Source organism: Heterocephalus glaber, unplaced genomic scaffold, assembly GCF_053883595.1.
Source record: "Heterocephalus glaber isolate CG9 unplaced genomic scaffold, H.glaber_assembly_v1.0 deba00000331, whole genome shotgun sequence".
Taxonomy (NCBI): Eukaryota; Metazoa; Chordata; class Mammalia; order Rodentia; family Bathyergidae; genus Heterocephalus; species Heterocephalus glaber.
Genome location: NW_028258142.1, coordinates 140,210 through 166,895, shown reverse-complemented (window position 1 = coordinate 166,895; position 26,686 = coordinate 140,210). Strand labels below are relative to the sequence as shown.

Here is a 26,686-nt window from a genome sequence, read left to right as displayed (position 1 = left end):
ATGATCCTCTCACTTGGGGGGCTCCCTAACTTGCCCATCAGCTCTTCAATGAGCACCTGCTTGGCTTGAGTGCACCACCTGCCCCTCAGTGGTGGGTGGCGTTGATTTCCCAAGAGATGTACTCCTGCCTGGGGTTTCAGGTCCCCCAAGATCAGGAGTCATGACCTGGCCTTGTGTTTGCAGGATGCAACACATCCCTAATAAATAAAGTAGTCCTGTAACTGAGTGTCCAGTGGATGCAAACACTCTTTAGAGTTCCATGGTATTAACATAGGCTCCAGTATGAGCGCATGCACAGCTGTTCATGGAGTGAACACATGAGTAAGGAAGAAGCACTCTGTGAGGATGAGGAATAAGGGCCCACATGTTTACTGGAGGGCTCTACATGGTGTGGTGTGAAGTCTACTATTTACATACATCTAAAACAAAGGGATAAAATAAGAAGCTAATTTTTGGGAGCTCACCTCTCCAAAACCACTGTGCTGAAAGAAAATTATCCCGTCCAAAACTTGTGGCCATGTATACTGGCCTGGAAAGAGCAAACTTAGCTCCCAGGTTAGTGAGGGCCTACAAGGGGTGCATGTCTTTTTCACTGTAACACTATGCTAGATTTTCACTTCCCCCACCTCAGAAAGTCTCTTCCAAACCTCATCAGGAGATGAGGCTCAGGAGATGTACACCTGCCTGGGGTTTCAGGTCTCCCAAGGTCTGGAGCCATGACCTGGCTTGTGTGCTCAGGATGCAACAGGTACCTAATAAATAAGGCAGCCTTGTAACTGAATGTCACTGGCTTTTCATACATGCAGGAGGTAGGGCCTCATCTCCTGCAGCATGCAGTCCACAGCAGGCACATATAAGTAGCCTGGGGAGCATTAGGTGCAATGGTACCCACTCTGTTGGAAACTGTCAGAAGCTCTGTCTATATGTCCTGCAGGCCAAGCCCACTGAGTGCACCTGGGTCTGCCCCTGCCTGGGACCTTTGCTGGACACCTTCTCCACGTGCCCAGTGAGCACCCATTCTGTAAGCAGCCCCCAGATATTGCATCACAAAAGGCTTGGTTTTCTTTACAGCCCTTTGCTGAAACTGCATTGTTTTTATTTACTTAGCAGTAGGCTGCCATCAGCAGAGACCTACACTGAGAGCAGGAGCCATACCTAATCTGTGAGCCACTGCACCTGAGGAGAGACTGAGAAGCATTTAGGGAGTCAGGAATGACTATTTTGTTTGCCTGCCTGAAGTGGCCACTGATGGAATCCCAAGGTGGTCAGGTGGTCCCAGTCTTCCCTGTGCTGTGAGCAGTGCTGTGGGTGGCTCAACAAGCTCTGAGCACCTGTGGGCACAGTGTGGGTTTATTCATTCTATGAGATGCAATCCAAATATATGGTGAATATTTAAATTAAAATTATCATAGTAAGAGACACATTGCCATTAATCATCCTCAAAATATTCCCCCTTACTTTAACACACTTATTCCATTATTCTTGCCATTTTTGTGGTGAAGTGCTGGGAGCCCTCTTTTGTGACTGACTTTATAAGGTGTGATCAAAAATACAATTAATGCTGCTGCTCAGTGCCATCCAACAGACAGGAAGGTTGACCAAAACATCACAGCTTGTCCTCATCTACTTTATTTATGGGATCTGGCACTGTGAAATTCTGGCTCTCCCTCAAAGTTAAAATGACAAGGAAAAGTAAACATTTTGAATTGACTCAGGACATTATGGGAGCCACAAAAGCACAACTAAAGTCACAAGAACACATTTAAAAATTTTAATTTTTGTAATAAATTAAAAACATTTTGTAATACTTGAAAACAATGTACTGTATTTTCTGATCACACCAGAGTTGGCCAAAGAATTTCTCTTCTAAAAACATGCCAGTAGTGCACATAACCCTAAACTATTCCAGAAACAAAGAAACTCAGCCCTGCCACATTATCCAAGGAGAGCTTTCATTGTCTAAAGGGAGGGGACAGACAGTACAGCCATGTATCAATTATGCAATATAATTTCAAACATTGAGAAGTGCTTTGTACAACTTAATACAGAGCTGGAGAATGACTTAGGAGATGAATAGTCTGCTGTCATTAGGGATAATCAATCACAAGAGGCTCTCTGAGGGGCATCTTACTGAGTAAGACAAAGGATGAGGACAGAACACCAGGCATGGAGGTCCTGAGGAAGGGATGGGCATGGAATGTCTGAATAGTAGAAAGGATGATGGTGTATGATGAAGGTGGAAGATTCAGGGGGGCAACAGGCAGTGAGTCCCGGAAGGTGGGTGGCAATTACTCAGATGGGTCATCCCACAGCAGGGAGGCCCATACAAACAATTGTTATGGGTCATCGTCAGTGAAGGTACTTCTCATACCAAGTATCAAAGCTGTCATTACTAAAAAAGCAATCAAACTCTGTGTTTAAAGGATGTGGATGAGGCTCAGATGAAACTCACACTTCTGTCTCATCACAGAATCCACATTAGTTAGAAGCTCTGGAGACAGTAATGCACTAGGGAGGAAACCAAGCCTGCTATGATACATTCTCTCCACATCCGAGGGCCAGTGTTAAAAGAAAATCCCAGTGGTTGCAGTCAACATGGAAACCTGTTGGATTTTTGTTTAAAAAAGATTTGTTTGGCTCCAGGTTATCACTGGTTTAAATGGGAAAAGAAAATCCCAAACTGGAGCATATAAAAGTGTGTTCATCATCACACTATAAACCACTCTAATGTGACAGAAAATAAAAGATGACAATTTTCAGGTACCCAATACTTCTGCTGAGGTGATGGCAAATTACTTGTGCAGTTACAATCTGCTCACAGGGGACAGCAACCCATTTGTCAAGTGTCACCTGACAGGAAATCAGATTCTGCAGATCCAAGCTGTCTGGGGTGAGCTGTGCGAGGATAGACACGAACACCACAGGTCTGGGGCATGCGGGAATCCCAGGGACTCCCAGCTCCTGAGGTGGGAATCATCCCTCTGCTCTGGGCAAAATCACTATGCTGTTTCAGCATGGAAGCTGGCCTTTGCCATAGCATCCAAGAGGGAAAATTCAAAGACCGGGAGCTTCCACACCACACAAGGACAGGTTTCAAAGGTGCATTTATTTCAAGTGAAAAAGAAGCAATTCACACGTTATTCTGATGCCCAGTTCATGAGAGGGACATCAGAAGTATTTATCTCCATTCAAAACATACAGCCTTCTGATCTAGCAAGACCCAATAAGTAAATAAAAATGCTTGACATAGCTCATAATAATGAAAAGTAGGGATAACTTAGATAGCAATTAATAAGGGCCTTGTGGCCCTGTGTTGGGTTCTTACATCTGGCATGTCCACCATGAAGGGTGATGCATATCCATGTACACTTGCAAAGGACAAAACATACATTAGGTTAAAGCAGCATCAACAGCATGTATATGATGATCCATTTATGTAAAACTACAACCAACTGCATCTATGGTGAAGGCCATTTTGTGAAATGCTAATAGTGTCACTGCCTGAATTTCCTTTCATAAATATGCTATAAACAGAATAGACTTTTGGAAAACAAATTAGTTTTACAAAGAGTTTAATGATAGGATATGTTTATGATGTTAGGTTTAAAAGGCAAGAATCAGCCAGCTGTGATGGCACATGCCTACAATCCCAGCTACTTGGGAAACAGAGCCAGGAGGATTACAAGTTTGAGGCCAGTCTGGGCAATATTCCAAAATCCTATCACACACACACACATACATACACACACACAGATCAAGAATCCAAACTGGTTGAACATATAAAAATATATATGATCAGAAAAACAAAACAAAACAAAACAGAATAGAACTGATTCAGTGACTATGAACTCTCACCATTTTCATACCTGGGCCCTGATGGGGCTGCTAGAGAATGCACTGGTCACCCCAAGTGCCCCAATGCCCACAGGCTAACTGGAAGAGAAGCTTGCAGCCTGTGCAGAAGGCCTGCCCTCAGTGTTCTGGGCGGCAGTGCCTTGGGCATGTGGCTTCTCAGGAGCTGCATCAGCACATTCTCTCCACGCCCACTCCAGGGAGAATGCAGTACAGGCATGTTGTTTTCGCCATGTTCCCACGGTGAGGCAATGAGAAGCTTTTTGATCCTTTTTTAAAAAAAACTAAAGAAAAAAAAAAAAAGAAAGAAAGCTTCCCAACATACAAACTTCTGGGAATCTGTGGCAGTATAGAAGCTCATGTGTCTTGTGGAGGGGACCCTGCACCAGAAGGGTGAGAGTCTGGTTTATGCTGGTCCCCATAAGCTAAGGGACACAAAAGATGCCAGTTCAACAAAATATACCTGAAGACCCTAGGAAGTCTCAGGAAAGGGAGTAAAATGAAGCAGGGTCAGATACGGAGCTCTGGCAGCTTGCTGAGAGCTTCCCACTAAGGAGTCAGTGCTCAACCTAAAAACCAAACACATAAGAATCCAAGAAAAACATTATGAGCAAGATTCTATACGCTTGATACTTCAAATTTTGCCTATTCTCAGTTGTTCTATACATTTTACATTGAAAAACATCTCTTTTCCACAACTCACTTAAATGGAATCACAAATATTAGTTCACAATGTTTGTAAATATAAATCTCAATGTTTACAAATATTCTCTCCTCATTCTAGGAGCTCAAAAGAATGTCCAAGAATGTGGTGGGGTAAGGAACAGGGTATGCTGGTGTTTGAAGGATTTATTTCATGGATTAGTGGTGAAATGTATTTGTACTTCCTGTTTATTTGGCTAAAAATAGAGGCACTCCGAGTATCTTTTGCTGGTCATGGTCTTTTGTCCTCTGGCTAGGGTCAGCTTCCCAAATGTTCCTGCACCCCCCCCACCCCGGGGAGGGGGGTTAAGGCAAGGATACAGAAGTGGGTCTGTAACACACACTAGGTGTGCAACAAAAGCATGCTGATACAAGCCCAGACTCCTGTTAGGACCACTACAGCTGGGGCTATCTCTCTTCTTAAGTGGTCAAAGGACCCAACTGAAAGGCAGAATGGTGGCTCTGATTTACTGAGGGCAAAGGCCAGAGCTTTTACAAGTCATCCTGGAAAGATGATGGCAGAAGCCTGCTAAATGCGAGGAAAGAAGCCAGTCCTCAAGAAAATGTCCCTTGGCTGGGTCCCAGGAGGATGAAAGCCAGGTAGGTCAACCTGGTCTGCTGTCTGGGCTCTAAATGCAGCTTCTCTACAGACAAGAGTTCTTAGCTTGTTTGTGCATGACAAACCTAGTTGCAATTTGATGATGCCTAGGAATACCTTCTTAGAATAATGTTTTTAAGGCATAAAGTAAAATATATGGTATTAGAAAGAAAATAAATTATTTTGACACAATTATCAGAACACTAAAAGAAAGATGTGGTACAATACTATATGTGTTTTCTCATTAACACATTAAATAACAACATGTACCATTATTTTAAAGTAACAAGTACTGTAAATGCTAAATTGTCTGGACACAAGTCCCATATAATATGAAATATCTGTGATTTCTACTAGTGGCAAAGGGACAGGTACAGTGAATCCTGTGTGGCTGTGTGGGCTGCATCCTACTAAAAACTAGGTACAGCTCACATCCTGACACAGAAGTGAAGTTTCTTACTCCCAGGGGAAGAGATGCTTTAATAAATTTTGAACAAAAATGTTAATTAAAAAGTTTACACATGTTGAGGATGGCTGATTCTGGAAATATAGGCAGAGGCAAGCCTGAACCATACACAGGCCATGGTGAGACCAGGAGAGTGCTCTGAGCCTGTTGTCAGCCATCAGCCCTGGCACTGTGCTGTTCCCTTGAACAGTTTGGCTAAGATACAGCTGACATCAAGTTCACCCATTCAAATGCGTAGTTTCACAGTTGTATATCTTCCATACCAAAAGAAAGCCTAACCCTCCCAGGTTCCCCCTTTCCCACCCCTGACAAACATGAAATTTGTCCTTATAGAGTTGCTCATCTTAGACTTTTCACACACAGAGCTGCCTCCATCACTCAGGCTTCTTTACTTCATAAAATCACCACAGACACTGCATTAGTGAACATGGAGTCGTGGCACCTGGGGGATAAGGTCAGGCTGCTGTGAGGCTCTGGTTATAGCACTATCATCAACTGGTTAATGTGTCACCTCATTTTCCATGCCCTGTCTCAAGACTCCTTATCTAACATGTACTGTTGAGTCATGAACATGGAACTCACGGCCAGTGTACCTGAACACGGCTCCTGTAACATGTACATCTTCTACCTGAGGCACATCACAGCCTCCTGTGATGAGGGCACTAGGTAACACTTTAGCCCTTATGCTTGAGGGCACTTCAAACAGCAAAATCACCAATAAGAAATACGTGGCATGTGTAAACAGTGACACTGAACAGACTGTGAGAAGAATGGTGGCTTACCATGGGGGTGGAAGCAGACACAACAGAGCCTCATTGTGTTTTTTGTTTTGTGGTATTGAGGATTAGACTCAGGCAGGGCCTTTGCACTGAGCTATATCTCCAGCCCTTTTCATTTTTTTGATACAGGGTCTTGCTAAGTGACTAAGTTGCCTAGGGTAGGTTCAACTTTATGATCCTCCTGCCTCAGCCTTCCAGAGTGCTGGAATCAGAAGTGTGTGCTACCATGCCTAGTATTGCTGCATTTGATAAGAAATGGGTATATGTGCAGTGGGTGACTCTCATTTCTAACCACTTTGATTTGAGATTACAAGTAAATTTTGGCAAAGAGGCAACTTTGCAAATACAGAACCCCCAAATAATGAGGATCAACTGCAAAAGCCAATACACAGTAAGTGACCTTTTGTGTTTGCCTAGTTCAGTCAGCATATTGTTTTTGAGTTCATCTACACTGCTGCATGTGCAGTGCTTCATTTCCTTTTATGGCTTGGCAAGTGTCTTTTGAGTGAACACGTATACTTTGCTTATTCATCTGTTGACTGAGGGACACTTGCTGTTTCCACCTTTTGGCTGTTGGGAATAACACTACTGTAAACCTCCATGTGACATGAATACATGTTATCCACATGCTGGTATTCTGTTGGGAGGGTTTACATCTACATTCACAGGGGATGCTAGTGTATAATTTAACTGTCATGTCCTAGGGTTGTTTGAGGGAAGAGATTATTTTAAGAGGATGATTCATTTTTTACAACATAGTTGTGGGTTTATCTCAACATGTATGAGAAGAATGTTGACCTTTCACTTGTGATAGTAATACAGTGTCCTATTAAAACATATTTCAGTAATAAGACACCACTGTAGAGATGTGGGACGTGGCTGCTGTGGGACTGTAATGACCTCTTGGCAATAACCAACCTCTCAAAACTGAAGTAGTGGAAAGGCTATGGAAGCTGGGGGGCCTCAGGACTCAAGATGCCACAGACACTGGATCTTCACAATGACAGATCAACATGTCTATCCTGAACCTGAGGGAGCTTGGCTGTCCATAAGTGCATAAGTGGCCCCAATTCTCTGTCCTGAATGTTGTTGCCACTATGAGAACTCAGCAAGGAGGCCGAGCAGGCTCTGAGGTCTTCAGGGATAGAATGTGGGACTGGGACAGTGAACATGTGACCAGACAGGGCTTCTTGGTGTGGAAGTTGAGGACAACCCAGGAGACAGACACTATTCTTCCATTTCACAGATAGCATGCTTAATGGCTGGAAGCATGGAGCGAGCGAGGGGGTCTGAGAAAGTGCTGATGGACTAAGGCAGAGGTTACCAGCGACGTGCTCACCAAAGACATCAGAAAGCCAGGGATCCTGAGCCAGCTGGATATACGCTGTGCTGTTACTATGAGGGTAGAAGAAGAAAGAATAAAGGCAGGGAATTGGGCCTAAACAGCAAGAGAAAAGAAGAAAGAGGCAATGCCTCTAAACTGTGTGGGAGTTAGTGTACCTCCCCTGCAACACTCAAACCTGAAGCACCTGCAACTCCCTGGCAGAGGAGCCATGCTTCATCCAGGCCAACCTCTGCTGAGACTTCAAACCCCAACTCTGCAAAGACTATCTTCCTGCATGATGCATAATAAGGCCCATGTGCACATGTGCTATTTGCTGGCACATTCACACCTTTGTCCTGCCCTCTCATGAGCACGGGCACGACCAAGAATAAGGCCCCTGGGCCTCGAGGTCTGGTGGAAACAGACAGCAAGCACACAGAGAGATCAGACAAAGAGGACAAAGCATCAACAGATTCCTGACTGGTGTGAGGGGCAGAGTGCTCCAGGTAGGGGCAGCAGCAGGTATGTCTGTCCCAGGGCTGGCCAGGCAGTGAGTGACCATCAGAGGGCAGCAGACACAGATTAGAGGAGATGGATGCTGGAGGTTGCACAGAGTCATACAGGGACCATGGAGAGTCCTGGTCCCAAATTATGCCCCTGTCACTGTAAGGAAGAGACAGCTATACTGGCCTCTCTGTACTGTCAGCAGGACACATGGCTCAGAAGCACTGCAGATGCACAAAGCTCTGATCTCATGCCAGAGAATGGGCCTGAAGCGAGGTCAGCAGACTTCCTGCTGTCTCCCATCACCACAGGCGGGAAGAACAACAAGAGCTAACAGAGCACGGACTGGAAACTGGCACACTGCTCAGCACATCATCTCATGGGACCTGACAAGCAGTACCATTAGAACCCCATTTTGTAAGAGGACAGTCAGGTGCAGGACACAGAGGGCCTGCCCTGCAGATGTGAACCCTGCAACTGGCTCCCACACTGTGCTTCCTTTTCCTTTTCACCCAGCACACTACTGTTGCTTTCCCTGGTTTCTGTTCAGGTTGCTCTACACCAAACCCTCCCTAAGTACTTCCAGAGAGATGCTTATGATTAAGTACATAAGAGCAGATATGGTGTATTATGGAATTACTCTGCAAGGGCCCCCACTGGCTGCTCTGATCTTTGAGGCAGTCTGTGTTCACTGTGCACAAGAGATCTGCCCCAGGAAGGAGGGATAATCACTGCCAAATCCATTACAAAAATGCCATTTTCTCAATTTCAAACTTCATCTGCAGTTCATTCTTTCCTTTAACATATTAGTTTGAAATGACAGGCTTCTCTTAAGGTTAGAGATGAAAAAAGAATCTAAAATGCATTTCTAGGATATGGGCAGCATAGGGTCCCACAGTGAATCTGCACCAGTGTCCACTTTCAACTACCAACCATGTTAGTAATTTATTTTCACATAAATGATGTTATTATTTAGAGCACAGATGGGCCTTCAGAGCTAAACATTAATTAAAATTATAACATAACATTAACATTATTCCCCCATCCTAAAAATACAGGGAAAATACATATAGTGATCTAAAGTTTAATTCTTAAGCTACAGACAAATGCTTCTTCCTTATTTAACTCACTTGTTTCCAGTTAAAGTACTGAAAGTATCAGTATTACTTTTCCTTAGTATTTAAAAAGAAGTCAATGCTATTTAAGTAGTTTAGTTTAGCTATTTTTAAGCCTTTCTGCTGATTTGACCAAAAAATTTAATTTCTTTACTTTCCTACTATGGGTCAGATAACAGAATCTCCCAATCCTGTCATGGTGGACCAAATTAAGAACTGTATTTTTGTCTTAAATGAGTGCTAAGCAAGCAGCAGTTCTGCCTTCTAGATACCTCGTTTCTGGATGAAGACTCTGAGCAGAGGATTTGCACTGGAGACTGCCTTGCAGAAGTTGTCATCATTGTTGATGGGCAGCAGGTCCCCATGCACATCTGCATAGCCAATGGTCACTTCGGTGTTGGAGATGTGGTGGGTATGCACGACCAACTGATAGAAATCTTCAAACTTCCCAGGCTTATGACGGTCCAAGGAGAACCTTCGGAATTCAGCCCCAAACTGAAAGGCAAAAGACAGGTGTAAGCCAGATGAAGGTGCAGTTTATTAATGGGATAAATAAGTGGTTACCTGAAGAGGCTCCAGAGGCACAGCAGCCAACAATGTGACTGTTCTCATAACTGATGTTGAGAAAATAAGAACTACCAGGCAGAAGGGGGAGCATTAAAGATATGAAAAGGCACTAACAGAGGAAGCAGCAATGGCTGATATCCTGAGGATAGAACCACTCAGTCCACTGGGTTCAGCTTGCTGGAAAAGCAAGTTCAAGATTCATTATAAATATGGGAGTCTACGCTGACCCCATAGGCATACTTGACTCCTCTGAGGTCTCAATGAGGGGTATGCACAGCTTCACAGCAGGGCTCAAAGAACTCCTGCCTATGGACTGGAATGGGGGGGATACATATGGGCAAATGCCCAAGGACTACCTCTTTCCTGCAGACCCTGGCCCAGGCCCAAGTGCCCAAGGTCCCTCTCAGGAGGACCCTTGCTCACTTCCCATAGGTTATTGACTCAGGACCTGTTGCTGTTGCTCATCTGGCAAGAGGGACCTGTCTTCACCAGGTGGTTTGGGATCTGTGCTCTTCTATATAATTGAAGCTAATTAAATGGGCTCCTAAATGTATAAAAATTAAATGTCTAGTGTTTTTACAAAACATTGTATCATCTGTACACTAAGCCAACATGTCACAAACAAATCATCACAAATCACAGAGGTTGACATCAGCATCACTAGAGGGCTCTTGGAGTTTAAGGTGTGGCCCAAGAATTTATATTTTTAACAAGTTCCCAGAAAAAGCTGATGCTAGAGGTCACACACAGAGAACCATTAGTTTAAAGGAATCAACCAGCAGACCTTAACTTCCAGGGAGTTCCTGTGGGAACTGACTGATCACCAGTCCTTCCCCATTTCCTCTAGGTCACTCAAAGCAAAGCCCACCTCTTCCCTATTTACACACTGGAATTGGCAGTGGGAAGGGCTGTCCTCCATGCCCTGCTGTTCCCCTCAAAACCTCTGCCCCCATTACTCAAAAATAAGCTTCAAATTCCCCTCGGTACTAATGCAAGGTATGTGAACCCTGCAAATTCCTTTACACACAGGGCTGCAAAACTTTGACACAAGTGATAAAGCCTACAGCAGAACTTTTACATGATTGTTTTCAGATGCAGTTACTCAGTCAAATCACAAAACATCCATTTTATTAACAGGAAACCCTCATCTTTATCTCATACAGCTGACATCTACTGTCTTCCAAAGCAGTTTGGTTTTTATCAGTATACATAAAAGACTGTGATCATGTGTAATGAAACTGGTAGGAGCATTTCCGACGTTTATACAGAGTCTGATAAAAAATGTATAGATGCTTCAGGAAAAGAAAAATATTATGTTTTTTTCAACAGATGGTGTTACCTTCGTACTCAGGACATGAGAGGATGTTGTTGTATATCACAGGAAACCCACTACACTGCCAGCCCTTAGAGAAGAAATAGAAAATCCACGGTTATGCAAGCAGGAGTTCACCATACTAATAAATGACTGGAAACTAATGGCCACCATGCTGAGGACCTCTAGTAATTGTATAGGCCAAAGGTAACTTGTATTAATCTCACGATGTCTCAATAATTTAGTATTAAGATATTTATGCAAGTTTTTCTTTTTCTGAAGTACATACATGTTTTGGGCAGACTCTATATATGAATAGTTTTCATTAGCATTTCCCCAACAGGTCAGAGGCACACATGCTCACCTAGGGAACACTGCTGACCCTTCTCTCACTCCACACAGCAGTATCAAGATGAGAAGCTGAATGTGTATTCCTACAATGTTTCTATCCTGACTGCATTTAACAACTAATCTAAGAAGATTCTGAATTTATTCCTCACCGTTTTAATAATTTCCCTCAAAATATGTCTGGACATGTTAATCTGAAAAGAAAAATGAATTTGGACCTTTTCTGTTTCTGAGACAAAACAAGACTTATTTGTGTCTGACAATGAGTCTGGCTTTGTGGCCTTTTGCACAGGGAGCTGCTTTATATGTTCAATGAGCTTCAGAGTTTTGAGAAAAGAGATATGAAACATGACATGATAAAAGCATTTTATTTAAGAATCTTATTGACATGGGGTAATGAATTAATATTTTTATTTCCCCCATTATATCAGATTAAAACAAGGGCCCTAATAAATGAAAATTACAAGAGCAATTCATTGCCTTTTTAGTAGATTTCCCCAAAATTGAAAAAAAGTGCCTGGCACTAATGGCTAGGTGATAAATCTTATACGTCAAGTGGCCTTTGCTTTCAAAATTGAAAGTTGTTCCAATTGAACCATCAATTAGATTATCCAGGTAATTTTTATGATAAGCCACTTCATGATGATCACTTATTTCTGGCGTGTGATCTGGTAAAAATTCAAAAAGCTGAGCCAGGAGGAAGCCCTTTACTCCCCTGCATTTTACTTCCCTTTATGCAAACATCTGATTTGCTTACATAAAGTTTACACTGATGTTGACGTCCACAGCAATGAAAAACAGCAAACAACTAATACTGTCCCTGTCTCTTTTAGCAGTAAACTTTTCTTCTTTTAATTTTTAAAACTTTTATCACTACTTGTTTTTTGGTACTGGGGATCGAACTCGGGACCTTGTGTTTGTGAGGCAGGCTGCAGAACCACTGAGCTAAATCCCCAGCCCACTACTTGTTTGTAATACACAATTACATTGTAGGGAGTTAGAACACTTCATTAAATGAAGGATTTTCAAAATATTTACTCTGGATGGTTAACAATTACCAATTTTTACAATTATGTTTGTTATGATTTGATAACTAATGATTCAATCTAGAATTTTTTTGCAAATACCTATAATTTCCCACCTTAGCCATTTTTTTTTGTATTAAGTTCTTTTATTGGTACATTGTAGGTATACAACACAATTACATTTCTCATTGGGAATTGTACCTTTACATGATGCATCTTTGTTCTTTTTTTTTTCCCCATTCCTAGCCCTCCCTTCATGCCCTCCACCCTTCCCTATTTACAAAGACTTTATTTCCATTTTTTCCATTTCTCCTCATTTTTCCTTTCCCTTCTTTCCTTTCCCCTGCCCCTCCCACTACCCCTACCCCTTTGGACCTTTTCTTCCTATTTTACATTATCGATTATTCATTCTAATCATTGGTACATTTTAGGTATACAATATAATGACATTCATCATTGGAAATTTGCACCTTTACACAGTCTCTCTTGGTTATTTTTCACCCTTGCCCAGCCCTCCCTTCAACCCCTCCAGTCCTATTTACAAAGATTTTGTTCCTATTTTTCCATTTTCTCATATTAATCCCATTCCCTTCTATCCTTTCCCCTAGCCCTCCCACTTCCTTCCCCTTTGCCCCTTTTCTTCCTATTTCTAGTCCTTATTTACACTTTCAGTTTCTCACACCAGAGAAACTATTTGGTATTTACACATGTGTGTCCTATTTATTTCACTTAAGAATATCACCTCAATGTGCATCCACTTAGCTATAAATGTCTCTAATTTCTCATTTTTTATGGCTGAGTAGTACTCCGTTTTATTAAAAAACCACATTTTCTTTATCTAGTCTCCAGTTCATGGGCATTTGGGCTGTTTCCAAGTTTTAGCTATTACAAACTGTGCTGCTATGAACATGGGCACACATATATCACTGTGGTATGAGTCTTTTAATTCTTTGGGGAAGATCCCCAGCAGTGGAATAGTGGGGTCAAATGGGACTTCCAGTCCTAGTTCTTTGAGGTATCTCCATACTGATTTCCACAGTGCTTGCACCAGTCGATACTCCTACCAGCAGTGGAGCAGGGTTCCTCTTTCCCCACAGCCCCACCAGGATTTGTTATTGGTTGATTTCATGATAGCAGCCATTCTTCCTGGAGTGAAGTGGAATCTCAGCGTTGATTTCATTTGCATCTCTCGAATGACCAGTGATGTTGAACATGTTTTCATGTATTTATGTGCTATTTCTACTTCCTTGAGAAATGTCTGTTCATTTCAGATGCCTATTTTTGGATTGGGTCGTTAAATTTGGGAGGTCTGATCTTTTTAAGTTCTTTATAGATTCGAGATAGTACACCTTTGTCTGAGGAAGAGCAGGCGAAGATTTTTTCCCACATTGTGGGTTGTCTCTTCACACTGCTGGTGGTTTCTCTTGCTGTGCAGAAGCCTTTTAATAAGAAGAGGTACCACTTGTTGATTGTTTGTGCTAGTTCACGGGCAACTGAGGTTTTGTTCATAAAATCTTTTCCTACACCAATGTCTTCAAGGGTTCTACCTAACCTCTGTTCCAACTGGTTCAGAGTTTCTATTTTAATATTTAGATCTTTAATCCATTTTGATTTTAGTTTAGTGCATGGTGAGAGATATAGGTCTAGTTTTAATCTTTGGCAAGTTGAAGCCCAATTTTTCCAGCACCATTTATTAAAGAGGCTATCTTTCCTCCAGTGAGGGTGTTTGGCTCCTTTGTCAAAGATGAGATGGCTGAGTGTGTCTGGCGTTGTTTCTGCATCTTCTAATCTGTTCCACTGGTCCTCAAGTCTGTTTCTTTGCCAGTACCATGCTGTTTATATCACAGTAGCTTTGTAGTAGAGTTGCAGGTTGGGGATTGTGATACTCGCTGCCATGTCTGTTACCTAGAATTGCTTTTGCTATTCTGGGTCTCTTCTTGTTCCAAATGAATTTTTGGATTGTTTTCTCGAGGTCTATGAAGTATGCTGCTGGGATCTCAATTGGAATTGCATTAAATCTATATAGCAGTTTTGGAAGTATGGCCATTTTCACTCTATTAATCCTTCCTACCCAGGGGCAGGGGATGTCTGTCCATTTTCTGATATCATCTTCAATCTCTCTTTTCAAAGTGCCATAGTTTTCAGAGAAGAGGTCCTTGATTTCTTTCGTTAGGATGATTCCTAGGTATTTCAGGTTTTTGGATGCTATTGTGAAAGGAATTATTTGCCCTATTTCTCTCTCAGGGAGTCTGTCATTCGTGTAGAGGAAAGCTATTGATTTTTGTGTGTTGACCTTTTGACCAGCTACTTGACTGAATTTGGTTATTAAGTCTAGAAGACTTTTGGTGGAGTTCTTGGGGTCTTCTATATAGAGTATCATGTCATCTGCAAATAATGACAATTTGACTTCTTCATTACCTATCTTTATTCCTTTTATTTCTTTTTCTTGTCTAATTGCCGTGGCTAATGTTTCTAGAACTATATTGAACAAGAGTGGTGATAGTGGACATCCTTGTCTTGTTCCTGATTTGAGTGTGAAGGATTTCAGTTTTTGACCATTTAGTATGATATTGGCTGTTGGTTTTTCATAGATGGCTTCTATCAGTTTGAGGTAGAGACCATCTATTCCAATTTTTTGTAGGTTTTTTATCATAAATGCATGTTGGATTTTGTCAAATGCTTTTTCTGCGTCTATGGAGATAATCATATAGTTTTTGTCCTTGGCTCTATTGATATAGTGTATTACATTAATTGATTTTCATATATTGAACTATCCCTGCATTCCTGGGATGAATCCCACTTGATCAGGGTGTATGATCTTCTTGATGATCTTCTGCATTCTGTTTGCCAGTATCTTATTAAGGATTTTTGCATTTGTGTTCACTAGTGAGATTGGCCTATAGTTCTCTTTTTCAGTTGGGTCTTTCTCTGCTTTGGGGATCAAGGTGATGCTTGTTTCCAGGAATGAATTTGGGAGTATTGCTTCCCTTTCAATTTCATTGAAGAGTTTAAACAGTAGTGGCAGCAGTTCCTCTCTAAATGTCTTGTAGAATTCAGCAGTGAAGCCATCAGGGCCCAGGCTTTTCTTAGTTGATAAGCTTTTAATTACATTTTCAATTTCATTGGTTGATATTGGGTTGTTCAGAATTTTTAGGTCTTCTTCGCTCAACTTTGGTAATTCATATGTATCTAGGAATCTGTCCATTTCTTGTGTTGTCCATCTTATTGGCGTATAGGTTCTGGAAGTAGGTATTGATGATCCTCTGGATTTCTTCTGGGTCTATTGTAATTTCACCCTTTTCATTCCTAATTGCATGGATTTGGGCCTTTTCTTTCCTTTCTCTGACAAGGTTGGCTAAAGATTTGTCAATTTTGTTGATTCTTTCAAAGAACCAACTCTTGGATTCATTGATTTTTTTGTATCGTTCTCTTAGTCTCCGTTGCATTGATTTCTCCTCTGATCTTTATAATTTCCTCCCTTCTATGAGCTTTGGGGTTGTCCTGCTCTTTTTCTAGAAGCTTGAGGTTCAGCATCAGGTTAATTGGGCTTGTTCTGTTTTCCTAATATGTGTATTCACTGCTATGAATTTCCCTCATAAGACTGCTTTCAGTGTGTCCCATAGATTCCAATATGTTGTACTGTCATTGTCATTTAATTGAAGGAACTGTCTGATTTCTTCTTTAATTTCCTCTGTGACCCACTGGTTATTCAGAAGTATGTGGTTCAATTTCCACGTGTTTATGAAATTTTTCCAGTTTCTTTTGCTATGGATCTCCAGTTTCATCGCACTATGGTCTGATAATATACAGGGGATAACTTCAACTCCTTTGCACTTACTTAAACATGTTCTATGTGTGAGTATGTGGTCTAGTTTGGAGAATGACCCATGTGCAGCCGAGAAGAATGTGTATTCTGATTTTGTGGGGTGGAAGACTCTGTAAACATGTTAAGTTCATTTGTTCAAGAGTTTGATTGAGTTCTAGCATTTTATTACTTATTTTTAGTCTAGTTGATCTATCTGTGACAGTGGGGTGTTGAGGTCCCCCATTACAATTGTATTAGTGCATATATGACTTTTCATGTCCGTTAGTATTTGTTTTATATAGTTGGGTGCACTCGTGTTTGGTGCATAGATATTTATGACTGTCATCTCTTCCTCTTGGATTCTTCCCTTCACAAGGATGTAGTGTCCTTTTTTGTCTCTCTTAATCAGTGTTGGTTTGAAATCTAGTTGATCTGCAAAGAGGATAGCTACTCCTGCTTTTTTTCGGGTTACCGTCGCATGCAGTATTGTTTTCCACCCTTTCACTTTCAGTCTATGAGTTTCCTTTTGAATTAAGTGTGTTTCTTGTATGCAGCATACTGTTGGATTTTGCCTCTTGACCCATTCTGCCAGTCTATTTCTTTTGATTGGTGAATTGAGACCATTAACGTTGATGGTTATAACTGAAACATATTGACTTGTCATTGCCATGGCTTTTTCTTTTTGTTGGGTTCTCCTCCTTTACATGTAATTTCTTGTCATGCCAGATGGGTTCATTCTGCTTTGCTTCCTGGGGTTGTGACCCTCAATGTCTGTTCCTAGGATATTGTGTAAAATTCTTTGGAGTGCTGGTTTGGTGTTCACGAGGTTCCTAAGGTGCTCTTTGTCATGAAAGTATCTTATTTCTCCATCAATTTTCAAAGATAGTTAACTTTGCAGGGTACATCAATGTTGTTGGAGGCTGTTCTCTTTTAGGGCTTGGAATATGTCACTCCAAGCTCTTCTTGTTTTGATGGTTTGTGTTGAGAATTCTGCTGTGATTCTGATGGGCTTTCCTTTGTATGTGATTTGTTTCTTTTCTCTGCTTGGAGAACTTTGTTCTTCTGTTGTGTTTCTGGAATCTTAACAATTATATGCCTATGTGTATTTTTTTTTTGATCAAGGCTATTTGGAGTCCTATATGCCTCACTTATCTGTATGTCAAGCTCTTTTCCCCTGCTTGGGAAGTTTTCTGCCATTATTTCTGTGAAGAGATTTTTTTATGTCATCTCCTCTCTCTCCTGTTTCTTCGTTGACTCCAATCAGTCTTATGCTATTCTTCTTTGCATCATCTAGCAGCTGCTGGATTGATTTCTCATGTTCCCTTATAATTTTGAAGCAATTTTTCTTTTCCTGGTCATTAACTGCAATCTTATCTTCTATATCTGAAATTCTGTCCTCATATTGGCACATTCTGCTGTGTAGACTTTCAATGGAGTTTTTCATGTCCTGGAAATCTATTTACATCTGTTTCATGGATTCCATTTGTTTCTTATGTTGGGATTCCATCATGTTCCTGAGCTCCTCTCTAGATTTATTAATCATATCTTGCACTAGGGGCACAATTTCTCCTGTTATCTGAGAAATTATTTCTGATTTCATTTTTTCCAGATCCCCTTTTGTTGCCAGTTCAGTGGGTCCAGGTGGTTGAGTATCAGAGTGTTCCATCTCATTTTCCTTTGGGGTTGCTGTAGGTGATCTGGAAGTCTGGTTTTGAGACTTATTTACATGTTTTCTCATTTCGACTGGGGCGGGGGGCTGTTAGCACCTGCACAGCTTACCTCCTCTGAGCTGGGTGAGGTGGGACAGAGGCCGGGAGCAGCAGTAGTGATGGTGACCCAAAAGCCCTTTCCTGTGGACTGGGAGCCGTGGGAGGGATGGTGGCTTGGAAGCCCCTCCCTCTGGGCCAGGAGCGGCGGGACAGAAGGTGGCCCAAAAGCCCTTTCCTCTGGGCTGGGAGCAGCAGGAGGGATGGTGACTGGGAAGCCCCTTCCTCTGGACCAGGAGCAGTGGGACAGTGGCTCAGAAGCCCCTACCTCTGGGCCGGGAACAGCAGGGCTCAGTACCTTGGTCTGGTGGTCTGGTGTCCTCTGTGTCTTTGTAGTGTGGAACCAGGTGGCTGCTTGTCTGCAGCGGGGTGATTCAGTGTCTTCTGCACAACTCAGGACCTTGGGAGGGTGTGCACAGACCTTCCTGTGTGCATTGGCCTGATTCGGCATATTCTGCATGACTGGGGACCTCGGTAGGGCATGGGCAGACCTGCCTGTCTGCAGCAGGATGATTTGGCATGTTCTGTGCCAGCCATTTTTAAGTGTATAGTTCAGTAGTGGTAATATCAGTGCATATGATCTCTAGAACTCTTCATCTTATAAACTAAAATTTTATATCATTAAACAATAGCTTAGTAATAATCTAATAGAGCCTCACAGCCAAATGAAAATCCTTTTAAACTTTAACTTACATAAATGTTTTTGTTGCAGAGAAAACTGACAGGTAATGAAGCATAAATTAGGACAAAACAATAGAATGAATCTCTTGGGAAGGCAATGGAAAGAAAAAAATCAAAGAGGAAAAAGAACCGTGTAAAATTTCTGATCATTAAAAAAAGATTGTTCAACCTATTTCAAAATGCCTGATGATAATATCAAATCACCACAGCATTTAGATGTCACTGGCTAAATTTAAAGATCATGTGCTTTATTTTTGTTTTGTTGTTTGGTACTGGGGATCAAACTCAGGACCTTGAGCTTGTGAGACAGGTGGTGGCACCACTGAGCTAAATTCCTGGCCCCATGTGCTTTATTTTAAGTGAATTATTTATAGAATGCTGGAAATTATACTCTTTGAAACTATAGTTCAAAAAACTTTAGGTGCCAATTTATAAGTATGCTATCCCCTTTATACTTTTGCTGTTGTTGTTCTGAGAATTTAACTCAACTTTGCATATGCTATGCACATACTCTACTCTGAGCTACAGCCTCAGCTAATGGTAGTTTTTCAAAATTCTTTCAGTGGGCACACCACTATGAAAATGCCCAAACCACCACTGAAGGCTGGTGGGAGCCTCTCACTTCCTTCTACTATCACTGCCTCTGTGGGTGTTGGTTCACACAGCCAGGAGTCTTGACACAGATGTCCATGTCAACCTCTCCTGTGCTTCTTTCATTTACTCACCATCCCACATACCTGGGAAGTCATCTCACTCCCAACCAGTAACTGACTTTAGCTGAGAAGTTTTAAGAAAAATTTGCCTTGGTATGCCTGGCTAATCCAAGAAAATACATAGATTAATGAAAATATACTATAACCAAAGTTATGGGATGCAGCTAAAGCAATGTTTAGAGGGAAATTTACAGCTACAAACACCTATATTAACAAAGAAACATTTAAGTCAATAACATAAATTGTGCCATTGGAAACCAAAAAAAGAAGTGCTAAACTAGAGCAGAAATACGTAGAGACTAAAAGAACAGGATAACAAAACTGTCATGACATGTCTAGATGCCCCCCCCAAAGCCTCATGTAGTCATAGGTGGGATGCTTTTGAAAAGCCACTGAATCATGGAGTGCTATAACTACTTGTAATAGTGGGAGGTGGGTCCTGGTCAGAAGAGGCGGGTCACTGGGGGCCTGACCCAGAACAGTGTATCTCCCTTCTCAGCTCCTCTCTTCTTTCTGCTTTCTGGATGTCTTGAGGTGAACAGGTTTCCTCCTCCAGACCCTTCCACCATGCTGCTTCTACCTGGAGGCAGCCAACCATGCAAAGACTGAAACTTCTAAAACATGAGCCAGAGTAATCCTCTTCTCCTTCAAGTTGTGGGAGGATATGGTGTCCCAGCTACAAGGAAAGTGACTAAGAAAAAAACCAAAAGTTGGGTCTTTGAAAAGACCAACAAAATTGGCAAATCTTTAGGCAGAGTACCAAGAAAAAAAGAGAGAAGATTCAAATTACTAAAATCAGGAATGAAAAAGGGGACATTACCACTGATGTCAAGGAAGTAAGGATTATAAACATTCCAGTAGCAATGATCACACAGTACCCAAGGAGCCAGGATTCCTGTGAGAAATGTCTGATTCCACCTAGGAATTATATGAACTAAGCTCAAGTCATTTTATAGTAGCAGAAAGGGAGGCATAAAAACCAAGCAAAACCCACAAACAAGGGGCATGTCAAAGCAATCAACTAGAAAGCTCCCAGTGGCCAAAGCTAGAATTTAAGAAGCAAAATAAAGTAGTATTAAATTATAACTCAAAGTTTAAAATAAATGTCCATGAGTCCACAATGATATACATGACTCAAATGGGGTAGACAGTGCACAGAGAATACCAAATAATTTATGCAGATAAACCACTTTTAAGGATAACTACCCACCTCTAAATAAGCTTATTCCCAAAAGTACAGTGTGGAAAGGAGGAAGAAAGAGTGACTTTACCATGGAGAAACCCGCAAAACATTTTCAGCCAGATATCAAGGTTAATATGAACAGTAACATATCACATGATAGTATGTATCCTTGACATGCTATAGTAATGGCATTTTACCATTTTGGTCTGCCTCTCAGAAATCCCAATCTCAGTCTAGTAACAAAAAACACAACAAATCCCAAGTTAGGGACATTCTACAAAATATCTGACCACCATACTCCTCAACACTAACACAGTTGTCAAAACAAGGAATCTGAGAAATTACTAAAACCCAAAGGAGCACAAGGAGACATCACACTAAATATAATATGGTTTCCTGGGTGAGGTCTTACATTAAAAGACATTACATACAACTAAGAAAACCTAGCTGGGCACACACCTGTAACCCTAGCACTCTGGGAGGCTAAGGCAGAAGGATGGCAAGTTCAAGTCCATCTTTTGCAACTTACAACTTAGTCCAGTCTCAAAATAAAAACTTAAAAAAGGCTGTGGATGAACTCATTGCAAAAGCCCTGGGTTCAATCCTCAGTATTCAAAAACACCACCACCACCACCACAAAAAAATCTCACAAACAAACAAACAACAACAATAACAAAAAACCCTGAGGAAATCTAAATGAAGTATGGATTTAGTTAATAATAATGTAGCAGCACTGGCTCATTAATTATAAAAATGTGCCATACTAATATTAGGTGTTAATAGAAGAAATGGCAGTATATTTTTTAAAAAAGTATAATAAAGGAATACTATGAGTAGCTGTACACCAACAATAAGATTACCTAGGTGATATGGACAGATTCTTAGAAAGACACAAACTACCAGAATTGATTAAATAAAAACAGTAATAATGAGACTGAATTAGTAATTTCAAAAACTCCCACATTGAAAAATCCAGGCCAGATGGTTTCACTGATGAATTCTACCCAACGTTTACAAAATTAACATGACTCCTTCACAAACTCTCCCCCAAAATAAGAGCTTCCTCATTCCCAACTTATTGAGTGTAGTTTTGCCCTGAAACCAAAACCAGAAAAAGACATCACTAGAGACCAATATCCATTATGAAGAGACTCACAAAAATAATAGCAAAGTATATTCATAAACATATAAAGAGATTATATACAATGAGATTTATCACAGGAATTCAAAGTTGGTTTGACATCAGAAAATCAGTCAACAATACCCTTTTATGATAAGAACACTCAATAAAGTAGGAATAGAGGAGAATGTCCTCATTCTAATAGAGGGCTTCTATAAAAACACACAGCTAACATCATACTTAGTGGTTAAAGGCAGACTGATTTCCCCCGAGATCAAGAACACAAGAATGTCCACTTTCACATCTACTTAACATTGTATTTGAGGTTCTACTGAGAATAGTTAGGTAAGAAAATAAGAGAATCAGGCTAGAAAGAAAGAAGTTACAATATCTCTGTTCACAGATGATATGCACTTATATATGGAAAATTCTAAGGAATATAGTAAAAAATTACTACTGCTAATAAATGAGTTCAACATGGTTGCAGGAAACAATATCAATACTCAAAAATAAACTGTATTTCTATATAGTAGTAGCAAACAATCTGAAAATGAAATTGAGAAAACAATTCCATTAGCACTAGTGATAAAAGATACAATATTTAGGAATAAAATTAACAAAAGAAGTGAAACACTTGTACATTGAAAACTAAAGAATATTGATGAACAATTAAAGATGATTAAACTGAATGGAAAGATATTCCACGTTCATGGATTAGAAAGCTTAATATTGTTAACAGGGCAATATTCCCCAAACAGATCTAAGATTTAATGCATTCCCATTCAAAATCCTAGCTGCCTTTTTTGCAGTAATTACCAAGTTGGTGCTAAACTTATTTGGAAATACTAAGGATCCAATACCAAAGAATTTTGAAAACAGAAATAGAGGATTCATACTTAATTTCAAAGTGTACAGTGTAGTACTGACATAAAGATAGATATTTAGACAACTGATGGAATAAAAATTGAGAGTTTAGGAGAACAAAACCTTATATCTGTAATCAATTAATTTTCAGTAAGAACGTCAAGACAATTTTATGGGGGAAACAAATAGTCTTCAACAAATGATGCTAGACAACTGTACATCATATGCAAAATAATAAAAGTGGACTCCTAGATCATATTATATATAAAAATTAAATCAAATTGGATCACAGGTTAAATGTAAGAGCTAAAATTATAGAAAAATACATAGGATTAAATTTTCATTGCTTGGGTCAGACAATGATTTCTTAGATATGATACTAAAAGCATAAGCAACAAAAGAAAAAATAGGTAAAACTGTACTTCATTAACATTTAAAACTTTTGGGGCCAGGGATGTAGCTTAGCAGTAGAGCACCTGTCTGGCAAGCATGAGGCCCTGAGTTTGATTCTCAGTACCAAAAATAAAAATTAAAACTCTTGTGCTTCAAAGGATACCATCAAGAAAATGAAAAGGCAGAAAAAACTGCAAATCAGACATAAGGGACTTTCACCAAGAATTTACAGAGAATTTTTAGAACAGTCAAAAGACTGACAATTCCATTAAGAAATAGGCAAAGAACTTGAATAGACATTTCTCTAGAGATATGCAAATAAGCACAAAAACAGATGCTCAACATCACAGTCATTAGGAAAACACAAATCAAGAGCATAAAGTTACTGCTATGGTTTGGATGAATCTCCCCCAAAGGTCCATGTGGTAAAGGTGCATTGCTAGCATGAGGTGCTGTGGACCTTTAGGAGACGCAGGCTAGTAGGAGGTCCTTAAGCCATTGGGAGTACATCACTGAGGAGGTTGTGGGACCCTAGTCAGTTCACTTTTTCTTTCTGCTTTCTGACTCATGAAGCATTGGTTTACTCTACCACATACTCCTAGCATGATGTGCTGCCTCACAAGCCCACAACATGATCTTGGACTGGAACCTCCAGAACCAAAATAAACCTTTTTTTTCTTTACAAGTTAATTGCCTCAGGTATTCTGTTGAAGTGATGGAAAACTGACTAATATAGTTATTTCAAATCTACTAGGATAACTATAATAAAAAGATGCGGGCAAGAACATGGAAGAATCTGAACTCTCATAGCTTTCTGGTAGGAACATAAAATGGTGCAACTGCTTTGGTAAACAGTTTGGCAGTTCCTTAAAATATTAAACAGGAGTTCCAAGAAAACGGTGGAATGGTAAGCAACAACAACTCAGCCTCTCCAAAATCTAGAATCCAGGCACTGGAAAATAACAACTTAGGGAAGAAGAGAGAGGGAGGGAAGGAAAGGGGAAAGGAGGGAGGGAGACAGAGACAGACAGAGACACAAGATAGACAGTCAGACTGACCCCTGGGAACCAAGAAGGATTTGACAGGAAAATTAAAACCTACAGAGAAATTGAAGAGCCAGACCACAAAGCAGAGGAGGGAAGGGAGCATCTGCACTTTCTCCCTGGCTCCCAGCTTAGAGAAAGAGACTGAATTTACAGACAAAGTAAAAGCCTGGGATTCCAGAGGGCTTCAGGGAGAAATGCAGGAGTGGAATGGACTGGTGGGTGCTGTAATCTGCAGAGAGAATGTGGGATTTTTGCTCCCATGAGTCCTTCAACAGGCAACAGGTGGTACGTGGCACCAGTCTAAACACCCACCATATCCCCTGAATAGTGTTTGGTTGGATGTCATTCCAGGGAAGGGTTGTTTGAACCCAGGACTCAGAGGAGCCATGGCACAGCTTAACTTCAGGGCTCTCAGTGTTATGTTTTCACTGTGACTGGATGAGAGACAGCCAGAGGAGACGGCTATGCTCAGGCTAGAAAAAGAACACCTGGGAGGTTTGAGCTAAAGAATTCAAGCTCCACCCCATGGCCAAAGCCAGGCTCAGCCTTAATTGCTCTGGATTTGAAAGTCATGACATTGGCACCCTTCCCCTAATCCAACCGCCTGCTGGTGTCTGCATCCAGTGTGGATCTGGGGTCTGACTGCCTTCTTTATCTACCAGTGTGAGCAGGGAGACATCTCAAGTTGGACACCACCTCAAAATTGTAGATTCTGGAAGAAAACCACACATCCAAAATCATAGAGAAAACTTTTTCCTTTTGTGAATGTATGTGTTATTTTTTGTGAATTTCAAGCCAAAACTGATCAGAAGAGATACGAAAGGTCACTACATATTGGTTAAGGGAACAATTCAAGAGGAAATGATAACAATTTTAAATAAATACACACCAAATACCAGCACACCCAACATCATAAAACAAATACTAATGGACATGAAAAATCAGATGAACACCAATACAATTGTAATGGGGGACCTCAATACCTCACTGTCACAAATGGACAGATCAACTATACAAAAAATTAAAATAACAGAATTAAACCAAATCTTCAAACAAATGGACTTAATAGATATCTATAGAGTGTTCTATCCAACCAACAACAGAATACACATTCTTATCAGCAGTATATGAGACTTTTTCCAAAACAGACCACATACTAGCCAATAAAACATGCTTAAGTAAATGAAAAAATTCAAAATTATCAGATCATAGCTCAATGAAACTAGAAATTAATGGCAAAAGAAACCACAGAAACTATACAAACACATGGAAATGAAAGAAATTAGACAGTTTCTACAATCAAATGATAATGCCAGTATGACATACTGGAATATATGAGATAGGATGATGAAAGCAGTCTTAAGAAGTTAAGTTTATAGTGGGGAATTCCCACAGAAGAAAGATGGAGAGAGCTCAAATATCTAACCTAATGATGCTCCTTGAGGTCCAAGAAAAACAAGAACAATCCAAATCCAAAGCTAGTGTGAGAAAGGAAATAAAAACCAGAGGAGAAATTAATGAAACTGGGACTAAAAAATGATACAAAGAATCAGAGTTAGTTCTTTGAAATAATAAACAAAATACACAAACCCTTAGCCAATTCTATCAAAATAAGAAAAGAAAAGATCTAAATTCATGCAATTAGAAATGAAAAAGGCCGGCAGCCGGTAATAGCTAAAATTTGGAAACAACCCAATTGCCCATCAACTGGAGACTGGATAAAGAAAATGTAATTTTAAAAAAATAAAATGGAGTACAACTCAGCCATAAAGAATGAGAAACTAGAGTCATTTGTAGCTAAATGGATGCACATTGAGGTGATACTCTTAAGTGAAATAAATAAGACACATGTGTAAATACCAAATAGTTTCTCTGGTGTGAGAAACTGAAAATGTAAATAAGAATCAAAATGTATAATAGATAATGTGAAACAGGAAGAAAAAGTCTAAAGGGGAAGAGGAAGTGGGAAGAGTAGGGGAAAGGAAAGAAGGCAAAGGAAAAAATGTAAGAAAAGGAAAAAATGGAACTTTTTTTAAAATAGGGAGGGTGGAGGGGTTGAAGGGAGGGCAGGGGAATGGGGAAAGAAAATAACCAAGATGTATCATGTAAAGGTACAAATTCCCAATGATGAATGTCATCATATTGTATACCTAAAATGTACCAATAAATTTAATGAAAAAAAATGAAAAAGGCAACATCACTACAGATTCTGCTGAAATCCAGAAGATCATCAGTAAGTACACTTTGAGAAACTGTACCTTAATAAAATGGAAAATTCAGACAAAATGGATAAACTCTTGGCCTGGGGATTTAGCTCAGTGGTGCCATTGCCTGCCTGGCAAGCACAAGGTCCTGAGTTCAATCCCTACTACAAAAAAAAAAAAAAAAAGAAAAGAAAAGAAAAAGAAAAGATGCAAATACAAATAAACAACCAAAGCTGATCCAAGATGATATAAAAATCCTGATAATCCAATATTAGTGAAATTGCAGAAGTAATAAAACAAAACAAAAATTACCAACTAA

The 26,686-nt window shown here is 40.4% G+C and overlaps 1 protein-coding gene across 2 annotated transcripts in view; it reads right to left on the bottom strand.

Moving 5' to 3' along the window:
- The window catches only part of Pard6g (par-6 family cell polarity regulator gamma), a 95,515-nt gene that overhangs the window by 39,676 nt on the left and 29,153 nt on the right, over positions 1-26,686 (bottom strand). For both annotated transcript variants that reach the window (XM_004861900.3, XM_087190865.1), the window contains exon 2: positions 9,613-9,835. In XM_004861900.3, the coding sequence (XP_004861957.1) occupies positions 9,613-9,835 (223 nt within the window). The remainder of the gene's footprint in view (positions 1-9,612; positions 9,836-26,686) is intronic.